The following is a 23,408-nucleotide window of genomic DNA, read 5'->3' as shown; positions in this document are numbered from 1 at the left end:
TTCAGCAGTAGGTTCAGTAGTGTGACAGCAGTCGTCGAGTTTAGAAAGCGGGCGTGCGAGCGCTCGACACGGTCTCGGTAGCCTCGGCAACAATGCATGTAATGCCAGCAACAATCGCTCTCAGTGTTCCACCAATGACACAGTCAGGAGTTACCGGACCGAGGCAAAAGCGGGAGTGAACCGACGTGTGAAGTTCCGCTACAACCAAAGGCTGCTTCAATTCACGCTGAAGAGCCGTGAAACTGACAGAATATGCACGTACTGGATCAACAAATCGTTGACATTCAAGTTGACAGCAACTTGACGGAAAATTCGACAACGATGTATCAGTCGAGAGGAATGAGGACCATCCCATTGTTGCCGCTCTCGATTGTTGGAGTCGTTTTGCTTGTTCTTGGACCCGCGTTGGTGAGGGCGCAATCTTCGATACGTTCTTCCAAAGAAGATGATTCCCCATATAAAGGGTTCAGTGGATTGTGGGCAAGTAACGACTCTATGAAGCAAGTTTATCACCATGAACAGACGGTGGCTGTGGTCGAACTCGGGCCAGGAAAAAGACTCGAGAATTGCGAGCTCGTGGAAGTCACGTGAGTTTTCGATGTATATTTTTATTGTTCTCCTCAAATTCGAACAATTGCATTCTTATAATTAACTAGAAATATAAAAAGAAAAGGTGTCAAGAAAATGATACACACTTTCTCAATAGACCTACATGCGTTTTGCAACAATTCAGTGACGTCCCCGTTTATATTTTATTTATTTCAACTATCATCCAAAACATAGGCTATACACAAAATAAAATACTTTAATGAATAGTCTATGGATATATTCAAAGACATTTTGTCCCTTGACTTAAAAAAGAAGGCATTCTTCAAAATTCGAATCTGATTTAATAAATTGTAGGCCTACTGTTTTAAGTAGATTTATCTGTAGCAATGTCACGAGAAGTCTGAGATTTATCTGGAAAATCTCAGACCTCGAGTGACATTTATTAGGACTATTTCGTGAATAAAATAAAAATGTAAATAATATATTCCTAAAATTCGATGACAAAATGTTAATAATTGTATATTTACAAATACTTGACCTATTCAGACATTGTGAAGTTGAAATAGATGAATATCGATTATTGCAGTAAAGAAATTCGATATTATTATTCAGTAATGCCAATTGTTTTATTTCATTCACAAAATACAAATTTTATAGGCTACAATTATAGGTTAAGTTACCTGTGGGAGCAGGACCAATGTCAGCTGTGCCTTATTTCGACCTTTACTCAGTGCTACAGGAAAGCATTTTTTATAGCTCGACAAACGCATTCTCGCTATAGTGTGTAACGGAACTAAAGCTTCATTTACACAGTTCAATATTCCAATCGCGTATGCGTGCGATCTGGGAAGAATACTGAAAGAATCAAGAGTAAAAGGTACGTTCAATTAAGATAATGAAGATTTTGTGTCTACATGGTGCGCCGTTTTGAACTTCGTCTTCACTGCGTAAATATATTAATTAATATTAAATATCAATCTTGCATTCATTGCTTTAAAGTTGAAAGAAAAGTTTGACCGTGTAGTTGCATCTTAATGTATTCATGATCATCAATTTACGGGGAGACAGTTGACAACAACGACTAAACAAAAGAACGACCATGCGATAAATTGATAGCGATAAATCTAACTGCAAAAATTATCGCAAAGTGTGACTGTGATTGGTTGGAATTCAAAATTTCATTACACTTCATTGGTCGAAACTGGAATGACGTCATATAAACGAAATAGTCTCGTTAATTTGCATAAGTTCACATAAAAAACTTTGTGCGAGATCGTGCGTATTTCCTTGGTTTCCGCACAAAACCAATCCGCGGAAAATGTAAAATTCCACATTCAGTATTCCCAACCTAACACACGTAACAATTTCCCTCTTCTTACCGCTTAAGTGACGTATTGATTTTACTGCTTTAGGCTTTTAACATATTATTTTTAGAGACGTTCAATATAGTAATAATTATAAATTGGAAACTTACCACTGCAATTTCATCTAAATTGCACTGTTAATTATTGTTTTAAATATTTGAAAAAATTAAGTGTACTCTACAACTCCACTAAAGATGCTGCATTCGTGATGCAAGTAACATTAAGGAAGCCGTGAAAAAATCAACAAGATTCCAGATGCCGATGTTATTACTGCAATATGTTATATAAATAATATTGTTAAAATATTAAAATGAAAAATAAATCATTACATAACCTAACCGTTTGTTTTAAGTTCGCATTTATAGACTGGGGGGAAAAAAAGACAGACGTATGTCACGGCCTGCTGGAGTATAGTAAACACAGAAAACATTTTAAAGCAACAATGTTGAAGATAGATATTTTTGTTTTGCAAATTTGCCGTCATTGAACAGAAACCAAGATGGAGATTTCAATGCAACTAATTAGAACTTCCTCTTTCAGGTATGTAGTAAACGATCTTCGCACAAAATAATGTACGATACACGAGCGGCATGTTTTCTTTCAATTCTCGGAAATTAAAAAAGCTCAACTACGTTTCGCTTTTTCAAACTTTTCCTCGAACATGAAAACTTCAACATACCGCTCTTGTAACGCATATTACTATTTCTTAACGTGGAATGCTCTATAACAGGGTTGTCAAAGCGCCTGTATTACGTGCTCATACTACAAGCAATACAAATCAAAAAAGGTTCACTTTTCAGCTAGATAAAGTACAATCATCGCTCTTAAGGAAATGTTGTGCGGGTTCTTGAGAGCACGCAGTGCTTTGACGTCCCTTTTATATAATGCTATTTTTCTCTTTACTTTGAAAGTGATATACTGTAGATATTAAAATGTATTAGTGGTTGTAGTGGTATTCAAAGTATGAGATTTTTTAATAACCGGCGCTATTATGAAATGAGACAATTGAAATATACCGGTAATTAAAAAAAAATTCTGCACTCCATCACTGATCCACCGGCACGTAGAATACGTCACCCAGTTTCGGGAATGAAACTACAGTTGTGTTGTTTTCAATGGTTTATTTTTGTTCTGGTTAACAAATGCAGATAATGGGTTTATGATAAAATAAGTAATTAATGAAAGGCATGCAATGTATTTTCTCTTCATATGAAGCAACATTAAAAAATTAGTACCAGCTCACAACAAATTTTTCACTATGGTTCACTCAAAGTGTGGGTACGTATCTATTATCATTTTAATATTACAGAGCTCGCGATTACAAATCAAACGAGTGGTCGCACAGGTCTGTAGCTGCACTCGATGTCGAGATAGTACTGAGAGAAGCAGCGCGGCACGGCTAATTTCATACGCATCTTAGGCGCCCTCATATTCGTAGCGAAGGGACGTGACGTCATTGAGCGTGGTCACATAAATTCCATTGGTTCACAGCCTAACTCTGCTAGTAATCGGCTGTGACTCATAATGTTGCTACAGTAAGCATTTGAAATTTCGCCATTTTTTTGTTTCAGTACAGATCCCGAGACAGGTTCCATACCCGGTACGGGGAAAGACGTATTCTGCGTAAGAAAAAGTTGTTATATTTGTGGTCTTTAGAACATGTGTATTGAGCGAAAGGGATTCACAACTTAGTGATGGCTAATCCATAAGAAATAAGCGGCTAGAAATTATCTTCCTGCCTGTTTATGGTTACCTGCACATTGTTTGGTTTTTTGTGATGAACTGATCATTTATTCTCTTGTGCTTAGAGACGGTAGAACTTAGAACGTATACAGAAATGACAACCGAAAAATATAAATAATTCTATATTATTACTATGTACCGAAGTACATATGATATGTCCGTGTAGAAATTCTGCGTCATCATATGATGAAGGATGAGTGGAACAGAGAAAAATTCTCTCCGGCACCGGAATTTGAACCTGGGTTATCAGCTCTACGTGCTGACGCTGTATTCACTAAGCCACACCGGATTTCTTCTCTGTTCTACTCATCCTTCATCATATGGTGACGCAGAATTTCTGCACGGAAATATCATATGTACTCGTACTTCGGTACATCGTAATAATATATGATATGCGAAAAATAATCACTTTGTGATTTAAGACGGCGCTTATTCCGTCGGATCCCGGCCACTTAGTCACTCATAACATGCACACGTATGGACATTGTGCCACTGTCATACATCTATGACGCAGTGCATTAGGGTAGGCCACTAGAGGGAACCCATGAGGTGGAACGTAAACTGAGAGGATTCAATCCGACATCGGGATGGGAATCCGGTGTGTCTTAGTGGATAGTGTGTCAACACGTAGAGCTGAAAACCCGGGTTCAAATCCCGTTGCCGGAGAGAATTTTTCTCTGTTCCACTCATCCTTCATCATAAATAATTCTATCGATGATAATTAATTTCTCTGGATAAATAACTTTTCTTTCCATATGAACTCTACTAATATTTTCTTTTATGAGTTTATTTCAAGTAATACAAAATTTAGAAGCGAGTCGTATGTTTTCGTTTGGAATTATGTGTTGTTGATTTCAACAAGACATGTTCATTTTTATTAGGCTACATAATATTACCGGTTCATTTTATGTCCATCATTCCCAGAAAAATCGATTCGTATATATAGTATCAATTATTATTTATTTATTTATTATTATTATTATTATTATTATTATTATTATTATTATTACTATTATTGTAACATTAGTAATAGACGTTGAAGTATGTTATTTAACGACTCTTCTACCTACAAACCTTATTCAACTTCGAAATTTACGTGCTATAATGAATCTACTATATGACGTCTAAAGCTTTACTTCTCTCCCAGAGAAATCTATGCTAAGGATATTATCGCTCTTTAAAATCCATTACCCTTGGCCGAGTTTGAACTCTCGAACCTCGATTCAATGGCCATTACGATAACCGCGAGGCCACCGTGCAAGAATCGTATACATGGAATATGAACAAAATCGTTTAATATTTTTAGGAAAAATCGTTGTATAGAAGCAGGAAAACGGACGATCAAAAATGCATAGTATGACGAAAACCTATTTCTGTGAAAATATGAAAATTGATAACAGTGGTTATTAGAGAAAAATTCGCTCCGCCGCCGGGGATCGAACCCGGGTCCTTGGTTCTCCGTACCAAGCGCTGTCACTACTGAGCTACGCCGAAGTTCAGTCCACAGCCCTTGATCGAATCCCTCTCCTCTCGTGTTTTTCTCTTTGTGGCCTAACTCCATGTTCGACATAATATGTTGACATATAAGTCAACTGTCATTATACAAGGAGCGCACTCAATTGAGTGACTTGGTGACCGGGATTCCACAATAATATACACTGTTGGGCGAAGAATCTACGTAAAGATTAATTTTTGGTCCTACAGAATATAATGTTATGGTAACAATGGTTAATTATTGGAGAGGGATTGCTGTGTTAACCACGTGCTTATGAAACCATCCTAATTCTGAATCACTTGTATTAGTTTATAATTTTGAATAGACTCTGGTCCAAAAGGTCCAAGGCTTACATACGTTTCATTGGTTTATTACCATTGTTACTTAAAGGAGCTGGCAACTTAAACTCAATTTTCCCAAATAAATGCATTGTAAAGACCATGCTTTGACAAGAGCAGCAAAAAAAAAAAAAAAAAAAAAAAAAAAAAACAAAACAAAACAAAACAAAAAAAAAAAAAAAAGAAAGTCTGTGCGATTCCTAGAATATGAAATATCTCCCTTAGTAATGCAGGGCATTTCAGGCCGTGACGTCACGGTTGGCTCGCCTCTTGTTAGGTCAGATCCTTCTCATTTAACCAAATCCACAAATAATATACTGCATCGGATATGGACCATGGAATCCTAGATCATATATACCCAGATAGGTCGGCCTTATAGGCTTTGAGGTTAACAACTTTTGTCAGTTTACTACGCTGCCATCTAGTTGTTTCATAAGGAGTCACGTCATAATTCCCATTTGAATTGCATTAGCGACTGTACTGCTATCTCGTGTTCATTTACGGCGGACGGGTGGCGATCCTGGCGGTTGTTCTCTTCAAAGTGCTGCCGATTTTAACATTGCGATGAGTTATCTGTTACATATATGATCTAGGATGGAACGTTACTGTCCTTTCTCCCAGAACTCCCATACTGTTGCCAGACTTTATAATACAAACATATGACCAAGTGTAGAATAAAGTTATAAGTAGGGACCGTATTCTGTCCCAGGACGTACGGAGTTAAGGTTAGTTGTTCACAGACTATAGTGGCGTGACGTCATGTTTCACGCACGACACAGGTAGCCTACTATCAGGGAACATTTGCACCTTGTTTGTTCTGCAGTTGACGTTCTATTAATGATTCAAAACTTGACCTTGTAGTCTGTTGATAATTCATTCTAGTGACAAAGATTGATACTACGATGACTTTCCTACAATTTAAATTATTTGTTTATTTATTTATTTCATTTAGTTTTACTGGCAGAGTTAAGGCTATAGGGTTTTCTCTTCCACTCAAATAAATATACATAACAAATATAAATTACATCAATACAGGAAAAATGGAATAATAATAATAATAATAATAATAATAATAATAATAATAATAATAATAGCAAAATGTAAATGTGTTTAGTTACATGTAATTCTAAAGAGTTAAACAAGTAAAATATAGTGTTAAATATGACAATTTGGATCGAAGGAATGATTAATATAATGAAGGAAAATTGATATATTAAAAATAAATATTCTAAAAAAGTAATATTTTGAAGAAAGATCATATTCTAGAGATGAAAAACAATCTTTCTGACAATCGGCTTTCGAAAGTAGTAAATGTTTGGCGGCCCTTTACACTATACACACCAAAATACGCTACTTTCGCTTTACACTATGGTAAAGAACAAAGGCTTACATGGTCAAACATTATTTACACTATCGTACACAATTTACAAAATAAGTATGCTCTAGTAGTATGAAATAAAATACCTTGCATTGCAATACACATCACTGTACATAAGCTTAATATTTTAATAATTTTTTGTCACTCTAAGCATAGGGCTACATTCTTTATTACTTATAGTGTAAATAATAAAAATAGCGTATTCTAGTGTAGTTAATTTAAACAATTTAAATTGCAAATATCAGTGTAATAATTGTTAAAGTTGTTCGTGTTTTGTTCTGCACCATTTTACGAAACAAGAGTAGCGAGAGGCGTTTTTTCCCCTCTTGTACGCAGGAGGGACCCCGAAGGCTTGCACTCCAGCCTGGGTCTTATTGTGCTTACCACTCCTAGTCTCTGAATGATTGGGTAGCCGAGCTGCTGCGATCTTGTACAAGTACAGCGCGCCGCACCGTGAACTTAAACGGGGCTATTGTATGGGTGATATGTGAATTAATGATGGCGAAATGAATCCGAGGTCTAACGCCTAAAGTTATTGAAGCAATTCTGCTTCAATTGGTCGAGAGAAAACCTCGGAAAAACCCCAACCCAGATTTTCCATTTTATATCCCTCAAAATATAGTATATATATATATATATATATATATATATATATATATATATATATATATAAGGAATTTGGTATTTAATATCTCTAGATCGAGACACATATCAAAACTTTTTCCTTGTTTTGGCCCTCCAATTTATTATCGATTTATTAAATAATCTGATTTTTTAATCATAAGAAGCAATATCTCTTTCAAGTTTTCATTTCTTTTATTTCTATTGCTAATGAGTTGCATATATTACCTGTTTTATAACTGCTGCCCATGTGAATCATCAATGATTATAAATTAAATTTATGTGGAGAAGGTGCTTTGATGGGCATTTAGCCCAGACCTGCAGAACTGTAGCTCCTCAGAGCGACTGCTTTACAACCCCTCCTTACCAACCTTTTCTACCAGTGCTATGTTCTGGTTACGCTCTGCTGCATCAACATTCATTCTCACTGCGGCAGATATACAATACGCTATCAAGAATTACAAGTGAACAGATAATAAAATCCTTAGGAACATACCTTTAGAAAGTAAGAGAAAAATGAATGAGGAAAATAAATAAGTTAAAAGATATGTAAAATAAATTTTAAAATGTATGTGTACATATAATGTAACAAGGTCTACCTATGTATATATCGTCCTATTACTGATAAAGCAGATTAAGTTCCCTTTTTGTGTAAAATAAGTTAAGTACAATCCCCGACTTGTCTTTCCGTGCTCTGTATTCTAAGTCCGAAATGTTGCAAGCAGGCAACAAACCAATTACTTTATTTGAAGAATTTATTATGATTTTTCGTGCATTAATAAAGTTTTAATTCCTATTTTTACAAAACTTGCATTATTGGCCTTAACTGGGTTTACTAGTAATAGGACGATAAATAAATTGTACGTTGATAAGTGAGTGATAGCTATATGACCTGATGTCAATGCTGTCATTCAGCATTGTAACGCACTCCAGCTAAATAAATAAATATATAAATAAATAAATAAAAAATATATATATAAATAAATACACAATACGCGTACTGCAGTTTAAAGAGAACTGAAACATGGTAAAATCTAAACCCGTGAAGAAATACTACTTCCAAAGGAAATGGAAATATTATTATTTTGTTGTTAAAGAAGACGAAAGAATTGCTTGTTTACTGTGTCCTATCCAATTTATTTCTACTCGTAATCTCAATATTAAACCACATTTCAACAAAGCCCATATCAAGAATTATGGAATGCACCAACTTTCGGATAAGTTCATTATTACGAACTGTATACTTAGACCTACTTACTTACTTACTGGCTTTTAAGGAACCCGGAGGTTCATTGCCGCCCTCACATAAGCCCGCCATTGGTCCCTATCTTGAGCAAGATTAATCCAGTATCTATCATCATACCCACCTCCCACAAATACATTTTAATATTATCTTCCACCTACGTCTCGGCCACCCCAAAGGTCTTTTTCCCTCCGGCATCCCAACTAACACTCTATATGCATTTCTGGATTCGCCCATACGTGCTACATGCCCTGCCCATCTCAAACGTCTGGATTTAATGTTCCTAATTATGTCAGGTGAAGAATATAATGCGTGCAGTTCTGTGTTGTGTAACTTTCTCCATTCTCCTGTAACTTCATCCCTCTTAGCCCCAAATATTTTCCTAAGTACCTTATTCTCAAACATATGTACTCCTCTCTCAGAGTGAGAGTCAAAGTTTCACAACCATACAGAACAACCGGTAATATAACTGTTTTATAAATTCTAATTTTCAGATTTTTTGACAACAGACTGGATGATAAAAGCTTCTCAACCGAATAATAACAGGCATTTCCCATATTTATTCTGTGTTTAATTTCCTCCCGAGTATTATTTATATTTGTTACTGTTGCTCCCAGGTATTTGAATTTTTCCACCTCTTCAAAGGATACATTTCCAATTTTTATATTTCCATTTCGTACAATATTCTCGTCACGAGACATAATAATATATTTTATCTTTTCGGGATTTACTTCCAAACCTATTTCTTTACTTGCTTCAAGTAAAATTCCCGCATTTTCCCTAATCGTTTGTGGATTTTCTCCTAACATATTCACGTCATCCGCATAGACAAGCAGCTGATGTAACCCGTTCAATTCCAAACCCTCTCTGTTATCCTGAACTTTCCTAATGGCATATTCTAGAGCGACGTTAAAAAGTAAAGGTGATAGTGCATCTCCTTGCTTTAACCCACAGTGAATTGAATTACGAACTGTATATTGATTATTTATTTATTTATTTATTTACTTATTTATTTATTTATTTATTTATTTATTTATTTATTTATTTATTTACTGTTAAATTAAGGACGTCACTCGTTGTGTTCATTTTGAATTGAAATTAATAGTGACTTTGAAGGTTCATTACTTAAATGCTATAAATTTATGTTTCCGTAGGTGATAATAGGAGGGAAGTTTTCGAAAATCTAAAGCAGGTTAGGTGCAAAGAAATCTCAAAGAAACTACCGACAGGAAATCTAGCATAATTGTAAACCTTGAAACGAGATAACGCATTATCAATAAAATGAATTTATTACATTATTATATTTGTTACTGTTGCTCCCAGGTATTTGAATTTTTCCACCTCTTCAAAGGATACATTTCCAATTTTTATATTTCCATTTCGTACAATATTCTCGTCACGAGACATAATAATATATTTTATCTTTTCGGGATTTACTTCCAAACCTATTTCTTTACTTGCTTCAAGTAAAATTCCCGCATTTTCCCTAATCGTTTGTGGATTTTCTCCTAACATATTCACGTCATCCGCATAGACAAGCAGCTGATGTAACCCGTTCAATTCCAAACCCTCTCTGTTATTGTGGACTTTCCTAATGGCATACTCTAGAGCAAAGTTAAAAAGTAAAGGTGATAGTGCATCTCCTTGCTTTAACCCACAGTGAATTGAATTACGAACTGTATATTGATTATTTATTTATTTATTTATTTATTTATTTATTTATTTATTTATTTATTTATTTACTGTTAAATTAAGGACGTCACTCGTTGTGTTCATTTTGAATTGAAATTAATAGTGACTTTCAAGGTTCATTACTTAAATGCTATAAATTTATGTTTCCGTAGGTGATAATAGGAGGAAAGTTTTCGAAAATCTAAAGCAGGTTAGGTGCAAAGAAATCTCAAAGAAACTACCGACAGGAAATCTAGCATAATTGTAAACCTTGAAACGAGATAACGCATTATCAATAAAATGAATTTATTACAAACCTTTTCGAAAATTACAGTGCCGCCACAGGCAGAGAATGTAAACAACTCTACGCGGAAGTCAATCATCCCTCATAGAAGTGGAGTGAGTCTGACGTCATATTTCCCCTACTTAAGGGTTCTGCAGGCCTGATCTAGCCTATGTATCTACTTCCCCATAAGTCATAATAAATGAATAAAAATAAATATATAGACCCTATTTTTAAAAGTGCATGAGATGTACGAACTTCCGTGGAATATACAGCAATAAATTTCAATAATAATAAAAATAAAAATTAAACAAGAGGCAATTATTTCAGAAACTTGTTACGAAACTTAAGGAACAAGGTGTCCAAAGCAAATGGAGAAGTGGTTTGCAAAACGGTAAAAAAAACTTAAAACAGTTTACCTTTAAGCATACAACATTCAGCGCGCGTTTTTTTACGTGTGGAACACGGTTTCGAATTTAGTGTCTTCGTGTGATCACAGATATGGCGTCAAGTTTAGAGGCTTCAAGCACTGGACTCCTGTAAACTATCCCCGTGTGAATCAGGCTTATAGCAGTGATGGGGAACTGAGCATCATGGGTAAAAAGACCATTTCAACCCCTTCCAATGTTTAGCACCGTTTGTGTATGAATTAGCGGTGCAGAACTTTGACTCAACGTCAATATTGCAGTGGCTTGTACTTAGCATTGAATATGATGGATGTTTCTTATGTTTGATTTTAAGTAAACATTCCGCTTTTCCATCTTGAAGGGGGAAAACCCTGGCTTATAGGGTGCACAATAGACAAAGCAAGCCTTCAGAAAGCCAAGTCAGTATATTATTCCACATATTTCAGCCTATTTTTAAGTAACTTATATTATGTGCATTTATACATGCATAACACAATACACATATTCACTTTTATTAATTTTATTTATAAGTTTCTTTAATTTTTATGTATTTATTTTTTTAAATTATTGATTTATTTAGTTGTTATTCACTCATTATTTATTTATTTATTTGTACAGGTTCGTACGTAAAGAAACACGCGTTTTATGATCCTTGTATATTCTTCAATAAACCAGCATACGTACATTTGAAATGATCCCTTGCTGAAGTACTACGATATCACAAAATCGTTCTCTGTTGCGACAAGACAGACGTGTTAATGGACGGAAAACGGACGAGCAGAGATGACCATGGAAGTGACCCATGTGACTCATTCTGACAGGCATTTGCATGTTCACTGAACCATCTATTGCCCTACACAATGGTCCACGATTCCAATTTAAATCCTATGAAAAGAACCATTCGGCTCCATGTACATGACATTGGAAATCGATAGTAGAAAAACAAACTGCAAAATGACGTTTATCTATTTCCCTCGAACAGAAGCGAGGATAGATTACAAAAAAAATGTTACAGAAATACATAATAAATACATTAAATACTGTTACACATTAAACGATATTGAACACATTATATTATAAAACTTAAAATTAAAATAAATAAATTTTCTCCCGTATAAGCAACACTCATGTTCTGGGGTTAAAAATTGCATTATAAGTAGGCAGAAAGAAGAAGAAAAAATAAATAATACATTTAAGTAATAAAACCCGGAAAAACTTCAATCATCCAACTTGTCCCAACCAGGACTTCAAGTCGGGTCCGCTCGTTTCACGGTGAGGCATACTAACCGTTACTCCACAGCGCTCGTAGGGTAGGGAAGAATAACGATAAGTTATATAAAAAAAACTTTAAGGCGACAGCTAGCTACACTGATCCTAAAGTAGATTAAACAAGAAATTAACATGGAAAATAATAATATAATTAAATTTCAATTCATCGATTAAAAATTATCTATGTAGTTCCATTGGCTACGCATAGTTCACAAGTTATATTGTCGAATATAAACTACCCTTAGACGTACACAACTGCGCGGAATATTCAGCTTAGAAATTTTATGTATTTTACGTGCGATACGATACGTGTAGGCTATAGTTTTCTTTTCTTTCCTGGGTACGCAGCGAACCTTGGTATAGTCAGCCGGTGTGGATTTGGGAATGCGCCTAGCTTGAAGGTTAGAGCAATATATCGTAGCAGGTCGCAGCGCTGGGCCATAATGTCCCCCTTCCGTAAATTCAATTTCATTCCTTTTCTTTTATGAACCAGTGATGTGAGTGACTGTTAATATAGAAGAAACGGTAGAAGGATGGCAGGGAAAACGAGTGCATCCCGGAAAATGCTACCCCAGTACCGTTTTTGTTTACGAGTTACAGTTGGGTTTGCCGCAATTTGAATTTGGAATTACCAACGTGGAGAGCCAAAACTAAAATCGTTCGGCTAATGATGCCACAATAATAATAACATAATAATAATAATAATAATAATAATAATAATAATAATATTATTATTATTATTATTATTATTATTATTATTATTATTATTATTATTATAAACAGCAAGAAATAAAACTGAAGCTAGCCTAGGAGTTCAAATTTTATAAACCCCTCTCTATTTGTGGCTGTATTTTTAATGAAATTGCAAATTTTTAGTGCTTTGGAATTAGCCTATTGGCGCTGAAGCAATTTTGTATTGTTGCGTAACGCTGCGGTGAGATATTCATAATAATATAGACCTACGTACTTTTGCGTGATTTCCACTATTTATAGCTACTAGTAAGCCTACATGTACTGTATATGCTGTACAAGGTGGTTCACAAAGTTATAACGGCAATTACGAATCTTTTTCTCGGAGTCGTCTTAAGTAAAATTGTTTTTTCTCTCATTGACTGGAAAGTGGTGGGCTCTACAATGCAGTAAGACATTACACTAGCCTTGGAAAACTTCGCACAGCAATAAAGAATAAACTTCATGGAATGCTGTCCCAAGGTATTGTTCTGCTGCATGATACCACCCAGTCACACGTTACGAGTTAGTGTCAAAAAACGTTGCAATGGTTTCAATGGAAGATTCCTATCCATCCTTCGTACAGTCCGGAGCTGTTTTTCCGAAATTTAACAATTTTTGGACTAGAAACAAACGAAAAAGAAATTTAAAAGTAGGCATAATAGTCATCAAAAATTCAATGACGAAAGTCACACACTAATAAAGTAAAATGTCTGGGCCAACGTGATTCCGGAAACGAGCTGTTTGCGAAAAAGTATCTCCTAAGATCCGCTATTTCTCACTTTTCCCATCTGGCTGGCTGGCAGATTGTTTTAGGATCGAACCCGGAACGGATCCATGCGTTCACATTCGCTTACTGAGTGTCATATGAGTAAATGTGATTATTTCCAGTCCAACAGGTGGACGGATGACATTCAAGAACCAGATGCTGACGGTCAGGCCATCCTGCCTCAGCCCTAACAGCACCAGATGAGTATCTAATAAAAGGACCCGCAGTTCCAAGTCCATGAATCCTATAACCTATGTGCATAGGGCAGTCATGTCAACTGATGCCCATAGGCGCAAGCGCTCTCTTTAGAGCTCAGGAAAGCTTGAGAGCTTTACAGCGGAAAGGAAAGAGACAGATGAGAGAGGTAGTATATGCCGCTTGATCGAGCTATATGAGCCAGTACTGATTCAATGGATAAAAGGAAGAGAACTTATTAAAACTGTATCCATGTTAATTTTTAGATTTGTCTGAGAAATATAAGTGCATTAGACCTCTATAAGAATGCAAATTTTAATTTTAATGCTCATTTGTCACAAGTGTGCTTTTTTATTCAAAGGAATATTTTCTCAATTTTTTTACAGAAGAATGAAATTTTCAGATATGTTTATTTAGTTTATTTATAGTTACTAAAACAATGTTTCCGTAAATCTAATATACCGTAAACACTATTTCTGAAGTTAGTGTATTGAAAATTTTGAAAATATTAGCATGGAAAATGTTCTAAGAAAATTAATTAACAAAGCAAATACTGTTACATCATAAACAAAAGATATGTGCCCATGTGTTGGTAAAACGTCAGCGAATTCGAGAAAATAATTTAATATTCTGATGATAGGAAGTTGCGCACCAATATCATCTTAAAAACAATATGCGATAAGAGTTTTGTTATGTAATATTAGTTACAATTATTAAAACATATACCTAAGTAACTTTGCTTTGTACTATAATATAGTTTTGATTTGTTTATTGATTACTTTTATAAGGCTAAAGATACCATCAATATCAATTCCAACTTATTAGGTCATACTTAGTCTCTTTCTTTGGGATATCACTTTATAAATGATGTGTTTCATTCACTTAGTACAGTATAGTTGTACTACTATGGAATTTATGTGAATATTCCTTCTTTATTGTGTTATTAACGTTTAAAACACAACTGTAATATTAAGAAATCAGTGTTAGTACTTATCTTTTAGAGATAATATAATGTAATATAATATAATATAATATAATATAATATAATATAATATAATATAATATAATATAATATAATATAATATAATATAATATAATATAATATAATATAATATAATATAATATTAATATAATATAATATAATATCGAACAGAAAGAAACCATATAAAAATGACATAAAATTTCGCGTTCCGTTTAAAGTTTGTACACCACTGTTTTCTTAATTCAACATGCTGCTTATTCTTATACTGTATGGGTACATAATCCTTCCTCCTTCCATACCTAGCGCTTGATGCCCGCGCACGACGTCAAGGCCAGAAAAATGCGCTTGCTTTGATATCACTGGCACAGGGGAATGATAGCCTACTACCCACAAGACTTCATTGAAGATTATATCTATATAAAATGAGGGGGAGGTAGAGAATGTTGGTGGAATGAAAGAGGAAAACGGAAGTACTCCGAGAAAAACCCTCTGCAACGTTTGCTGTGTTCACCACAAATTCCATTACGATCAGGTCGAGAATTCAACCAGAGCTGCATTAATGGTAGGCCAGCGCGCTAGAACTGAGCCACAGAAGCGGCTCCTTTCCTCCTCTGGTCAGAGATCCAATAAATAGCAGACATTGTGCCTGTCAAAGTGTAGTTTACCGGTACATAGTACTGTTGTATGGAGAATGACAGAGTGGAAAGAGGTTACGACAGCGAAGAATATGCGGACATGAACATCATACATATATGGCAAAGCCAACGACACTCGAGGCTGCACGCTTGTATGTACCAGGAAGCTTTTCCTCACCAAGGGCAGCCTGGCAGACGCACACTGACAAGGGTACATCGTAAAGAACATGCGAGCTTCTCACATGGAGTGCGAGGACGATCTTTACAGAAAATCTTGCGCTACCTCGCAAGCGACTAATTTGATGACCCATACAGACTGAAATCAACGCCTCTGAGGGAGCAGGTGGATGGGAGTGGTGGCATTGGTCGGCTGAGACAAATAAGGCTGTCACTGGCCGGCCGGTTCCTTGTCGGGGGTTCGTTGTAAGAATGGAGGAAAAATTCGCACTCCATGCTCGGATCTTCTCCTGAAATTCGAATAGTAATTTGTACCACCTATAAATAGGCCTACGTTTGATACCGCTTACACCTATGCATGTTTTAGTACCGCTTAGGCCTACAGCTTGTAGGCCTGAACCTATTTGAACTTACACATGTCAGTTTTGTTACAAAAACGAGTGACTAAAATTAATCTTTTTTCATGAAAATACGAAACTTAAATAAAATAAACAAGTCACTAAAAACAGTACATGACTAATACATGCAAGTAAAAATTATACTTTATCGCTTTTATAACCTTGGAGTTAAATTGTACGTTTGTTGTCGACTCAATTGCACTGCCGTCTTTGGAGAAGACGGTGGGTGGTACCACTGACAAGTTATATTTCATCTTATGTGACAAAGAGAGTTCGCTTTGACGCAGTCGGTAATACCCATAATAAATAATAATTCGGTAAGGGCGGCAAGGCCACCTAAACTTATGATATATGGAATAATTATTTATTATTATAATGTTATTTTGCTATTTCTCGACAAGTAACACAAGAAATTAACTACAGAATAATATGAGCTTGTTGTCGAGATCAAATTTGGGACTATCGTATTTTTGCGTGCTTTGACCGCACGCGTGTATAAGCCGCATTCCAATTTTAAGACAATTTATGTTCTTTCAGAGGGGTATAGAGAAGTTTGGCGTCTATGTAACTTTCCAAGCTTATGTCCCCCACGTATCGGAATCGCGCAGAACTGTTTTGGGTTGCATTGTGTGGTAGTAGATATCTATTGTCCATTACATGAAACAGAGTGGAAGTGAAAGATAACAGAAATTTTTATTATCTCGAGTATAGGACGCAGCCCAAAGTTTGAGCCAATAATTTAGTAGAGTAAATGCGGCCTATACATGCGAAATACGGTAACTAACGCGGCCGAGCAGTTTGGAATTTGGTGGAGAATCGCTGTGAGAAAGAACAACACAGGAGTTCTTCAAGAAATGTAAAGATAGGGCGATTTATGATAATATTGTCCTCGAGAGGGACGCCCTAGTTGTTGGCGGTGAAATAAAGGTCTGATCTAAAACAAATGAAATGGGGAAGGAATATAAGATTGGGAAATGGGTTCCATCTCGAAGAGCAGCAAATATCAGTTTGCGTTTCACTGGTTACTCGTTACCCCTGTGAAGTTCTTCTCGGCCGTGTTCTTTACAACATTCTAAAGCGGCCACATTAGGCCTATTTGCTGTTCCTTGAGGAGGCACAACCACATACGCCAAATCGTCCACTGCGACAACAAAAGATTTGTTAAGTATTTGGAAGACCTCATCAGGAATCATCCAAAGACTCAATATGTTATGAGCTTCTGTAACAGTACAAATCATCACCGCTCAGATTATTCAGACTAGCTAAACCGAGTTAACTAAATTCTTCGTGAGAAGCAATGTGGGTCAGTCAATCGTAAAGGTGTCCTCTTCCTTCAGGACAATGCGAGATCGCATACTGCTCAATACAAGCGGGAGACAGCAGAGAGGCTTGGATGTGAAGTTCCAGTACTCTCCAGATCTCTCATAAATGGATTAGGGTAGATGAGGGTAATTGTAAACAAATGCTGTGAGAAATACAAAACTGTCAATATAAAAATTTTAATTCGGGGGAATATTTAAATTAACATGTTGGCTAACCTTCAAAGCAGTTTGGCACCAAATAGGAGTAACTGCTTAGTTGTGAACGAATGTTTTGTAGGAGTCTCTAAAAAAGTTGAGAAAGAATTTTGCTTCACTTTCATTTTTGGCATTGTAAGTAAACGTACAGTGCTATTTTTTAAGAATATGTTGTTTTTATGAGTAACGTATAGTATTTAACATTTATTACAATAGTTTTGAGATATCCTATAATCTCAGTTCATTAAATTATGACGTGTTTACATTTGCCCCATAGTTTTAATTGCTTGGGGGTAACTGTAAACATCTTTTACTATGATTACATTTCGTATTTTTCAGTAATAAAGGAGACCCCCACCCAACTACACTGTAGAGGATTTAGAGAGGGTTGTCACAGATGTGAAAAATAGTAACTACAGTTATCGTGAAGCTCAGGAGAGGTGCTGAGTTCCTATATCGTCACATATCATAGGTTAAAGGGACGAAATATACCAGTAACCAAAATTGGAGTTGGAAGGAGTACAGCTCTTTCCTCTGAAACAGAACAAAAACTGTTCAGTGTCTGATAGCCCGTGCGAAGATTGGTGTTTACAATTATCCTCTCTCAAAGGGGTAAATGTAAACAGGTGGGGTAAATGTAAACTAGCAATTGAAAGATGAAAAAAAGTCAATCTTATTATTTTAAACCCATATTCAGGGAAAAGAAAGATCTAAAAATAACACGTTTCTTTGTCATTCTTACCGTTACTGAGGGTTGTGTAATGTTGAAATATATTTGAAATCAGTGAGAAGTATTTACAATTACCCTGGTCTACCCTACCATCTTTTCGTTCGCGTGCAGAACTACCTACACAAGCACCATATTATAAATGATGATAATTGTGATGATGATGATGATGATGATGATGATGAAGATGATGATGTAGGCTACAGAAAACCCTAAGTACTTTCATCGCCTCAAAATACTCGTATAGATACTAGATCTAGATGCTAGATCTAGCATTTTTCAGGAGTGGGATTTAGAAATTTGGTTTCACACTGGAGAAATGTGCTTACTGATTTTAATAAAGCTTGTTTAATTTTCTTAAAGCCTCTAATGAAACCTCTCCCGTTGCTGAGTAGTTAGCCTTTCTGCCTCCTACCGCATCTGGGTCACGAAGTAATTTGTGGTGTAGCTAATTCTCATAGCCGATTCACTAAGTGCATTATTATCATCCTGTTAATATATAATATAATATAATATAATATAATATAATATAATATAATATAATATAATATAATATAATATAATATAATATAATATATGACATGACATGACATGACATGACATATGAAGAGTACAGGGGAAAAAGGGGGGATGTCCACATTTAAACAATTCTCAGGAAACCAATTTTAAAATGTGAAACTCTATCATTCCGAATATGATACTGAGAATTTAACCAGCAGTTATTCTGTGACTAAGAACTTTCTTCCCCTGTTCTAAGTGTAGAATGAATTCACTTCATATGAAGTATATAAGGGAATGGAAATCTGAATTTTGCCTGAAAGTGGACATCCCCCCCTTTTCCCCTGTACTCTTCATATGATATGATATGATATATCATAAACTGTAACATACTATACTGTGATATAACTTAATACTTGTATAATTTAAAATTATATATTACTAAATGTATAATAACGTATAATGCAATATAAATATCAAATAGATACTCTGGTATAAAGTACCTGAGACACATTTTCTTTAAGTTGTTGTATTTATTTATGGCGTTCATTACCAATATATTTGTCATATTCAGTAGCATGTTGTAAAGAATAATGCCGTTGGATATTGAACTTCTTAATCAGTTAGGTTATATTAAAAAAAATACTGCATTACTAATGTCATTTCGGAATATTCTGTGATACAGTACTTATCATCATCATTATCATGTTCATCAGTCGCTTTAATGTATGAGCGGAAGCTCCGTCTTCAAAGTTCGCCATCATATTGCAGAGTCACCACTGTACCGACACTGAATGACGTACAGTATGCATACGTCACCACGCTCGCAAGAACCGCTCTTTAAAGCACACAGCGCTCATTTCTCAGAATCATGTGTTGTGCCCAGCCCTGCTGTAGATCGTCCACGACGACTGTGAAAAGGACGGTACTTATACCCCTTACACCTTGTATAAACTTGGTGGGCACCATAAAAATAATGAAACATTTTTAGAGAAAATAACCGATTATACAGTGTCATTTTTAATCATCGCAAATAATCAACATATTTTAGAAATGGTATCGGCAACAAACAACTCTCACTCTGATTACGATATAGCTATGCAGCATGACACTCTGTTGGAAACCAGAAAGATTGTAGCCTACATAATGTAATGTTACATTCACAAAAATGCTCACTCATTTCTTAGTAGCTGCTGAAAATGTTTAGATCTACCGTCGGTAACTAAGTACAATAGTGCTCAGGCCTGATGTAGATTATACTCCTAATGTAATTCTTTCATAATTTATTATTAGTCTATTGCGCTGAAAGGGGATTATGTTAAAAATACATATATTTAAATAAAATCACATCATTCGTTACATGACAGAGTAAGAACTTACCAATCTCCCCTTACAGGCTAGTCTACTTGATGAATTTTCTGATTCAAATTGAATAATTTCAGTTGAAGATGCTTCAGCTGGCACTACTGGAATTACTCTTGTGAATTATTAAAACATTACTATTCCTTCAGCCAGGCTAGGTTTTTTTGTTATTGCGCAACTATCTTTAATATATGCAAATACCAAGGAGTGTTTACTCTGCTTATATGAGTAATTGCTCCCTCACTGTCATTGTCATTTTAAAACCAGTTTCGTTGTGCCATGCTCTTTCAATGTATTATTTCGTGACAGTCGTGTATGATAAGGTTAGATTATTTATTGTTACATTCCGTAAAATCAGGTAGGCCTACATGTGTCCGAGGACAACTGAATATGTAGCAAGTTAGAATAATAAATAACTTACACCTAGGTAAGTAGTAGATAGGGTACATGCATAGCCTACTTAGGCCTATGCCCTAAAAGTTAAATATATTTAAATATAATTCCTAGAGAGAAACAACTACTGCCTACCTACATAGCAAACGGTTATTTATAGAGTAAAAAGCATGTGAACACAAATAATTTTTAAGGGCACGTTTAAACTGATGTTCATTATTTATTTCAAGGGCATGGAATTAAAAATCTTTATTCGTTCATACCGTAGAGTAGAGTATACACCCTTCCGGAAACATGTTAGAGATGTTGATGGCTTATGAAGATCGTCTTTGTTTTGTATTGATATTGTGATGTGTTACTTCTTGAGAATTTATCTTGATTACGTAATTTATGAAAGTATACAGAATGAACCGTAAGTAAAGTAATATATTTCCGGAGATTATTCTTTGAGATACGAGTATTTCAAACAGAAAAGTCAAATACAATTTTGCTTCTTTTTGCTTCCTTTCCGAGATAAAAATTGTTTTAGCGTATATGAAATATTTCAGTGTGTGTTTGGGAAAGCCATTTATTTAATTCCCAATATTCTCAGTTAATTTAAGACAGCAGTGTATCACGATAATAAATTATTGAAAGAATTTTAGTTTTGTCCTTTAAATGTGCAGAAATTTGATCTGAACAAATGCAGCATTGTAAAATTTCTTTGCAGAATGAAAAGTTACATTTTCTCGGATCACATTTCTGCATACTTAAAGGACAAAACTAAAATTCTTTCAATCATTTATTATCATAACACACTGCTCTCTCAAATTGACTGAGCGTATTGGGAATTAAATAAACTACTTTATCAAAACACGATGTGAAATATTTCATATAAAACAATTTTTATCTCGAAAAGGAAACAAAAACGAGCAAAATTGTATTAAACTTTTTTGTTTGAAATATCTCAAAGAATAACTCTCTGAAATTAATGACATTACTTAAGTTGACTCTGTATATTCGAAAAAGGGTCAGTATTTGGTACTTTTAAAATAAAAAGTTTACTAGAAACTGTGTTCTATATACCAACTATTAAAACAGTAGTCTAACTTCCTTACAGGAAACATGTTTTCCTTTCCAAATGTTAACCAAAATAATTAAAGCATATTTCATAATAGAATGAATTTTTTTTTGCAAAATATATTAACTTCAGCGTATTAATATCGGCCGAATCAAGTTCGGGGTTAATATATTCAGTACTTTTCCTTCTAATTAAAGCGACTTGTCATACGATCAAGAAACATTATTACGAGTACTTAAGAGTTTGTTTTAAAAGCTTGCAAACATTTTCCGCGCATAACATTTGATCTGGATCCCACACTATAATATCAGGAACCATCGTAGATCACATTTAATTTATTAACAGTGATTTTTATATTAATTATTTTTTCTCAATTTAATTGGAATATATGAAAAATAATTTATATAATTCTATAAGTATGTTAGGAACTTATTTAGTCATAAAATATTATAGTTCAGAGCTGTTAGTAAAATACTATTTATTTTTCTTTAAGAACACAATAAAACTATAAGTTTGTTAGGAACTTCTTTAGTCCTAAAATATTAAAGTTCATAAAAGAAAAAATTGTATATTTTGTATAGGAAAATATAATTTGTGTTTAATATTAAAACAAAAGTTGCATTATATAACACTGCGTGATTATGGGTCTTTTTCTAGTGTGCCTGCATCACTACTATCTTAGTGAACCAAAAGAGGTGGGGTTTTCTGTTAAGGATTTTATACAAAATTGGAGTTGTACTGTATATTGAGGGACAGTTCAGTTGTTTAAAACCAGTAACTCATGCAGTCAAAAGTTTTACATAATTTAATTTCAAACCCATTCATATGTTTGAGAATTTGTTAACAAATGATTTATATGTCGTTGAGTTATATTAAGAACAGTAATGAACCTAAAACTGAACCCTGAGGGACACCGTGTTTTATAATAGTTAATTTTAAAATATTTTAACACTGAATAACGACCTGGGCTAGATACAAAATATAAGTCACGCTGGCGCTTAATTTCGTCAAATTTAACGCCAATAACTCAGTACCTGCAAAAGAAAGACTACACAAACCTGTATGCAAATTAAAGAGCAAATATTTGTACAATGCTTTCTTTCTGTGTCATTTATATTAAGTTATTCCATAATGAATATTTTGCACACTGGGTGACATAATTACTGAAAACATGCAAACATTTTTTTCTCGTTTTCCATCTTCAGTCGCTATGTCCAAGTGCAAAAGTGAAATTCATAATTAAACACAAGCTTTTCAAATCTATATTCAGATTTTAGCGAGTTTTTATGATTTTAGAGTTTTGATACAATTTGTTAATAAAGCTTTGTTATAGCCTATTGAAGAAGACTGTTACGTAGTCCACTGTGACGTCATCTGCAGATAAGTTATATCGGCGCGAAGCAAATGTGTAGAATACATGATTGAATATCACTTATTATTATATTCAATAAAATTAAAACCATCCATATACAAATACATTACATAATGTTATTCAAGACTATGTATTGTGGGTCCCTATCACCACGGCATGGCGCGTCCTTAGGTTGCGGATAGAGGAGACGGCCTCCAGATATGGAGGATAGCTGCGAATATATTGAATAAGCA

The 23,408-nt window shown here is 34.7% G+C and overlaps 1 protein-coding gene across 1 annotated transcript in view; it reads left to right on the top strand.

Moving 5' to 3' along the window:
• LOC138715173 (uncharacterized) overlaps window positions 1-23,408 on the top strand; it is a 71,940-nt gene continuing 48,532 nt past the window's right edge. Inside the window, exon 1 of the mRNA XM_069847744.1 lies at window positions 1-587. Within this exon, the coding sequence (XP_069703845.1) occupies window positions 253-587 (335 nt within the window). The 5' untranslated portion in view covers window positions 1-252. The remainder of the gene's footprint in view (window positions 588-23,408) is intronic.

This window comes from Periplaneta americana, chromosome 15, assembly GCF_040183065.1.
Source record: "Periplaneta americana isolate PAMFEO1 chromosome 15, P.americana_PAMFEO1_priV1, whole genome shotgun sequence".
Lineage (NCBI taxonomy): Eukaryota > Metazoa > Arthropoda > Insecta > Blattodea > Blattidae > Periplaneta > Periplaneta americana.
The sequence above is the reverse complement of the archived record's forward strand: the minus strand, read 5'-3'. Positions and strand labels throughout refer to the sequence as shown.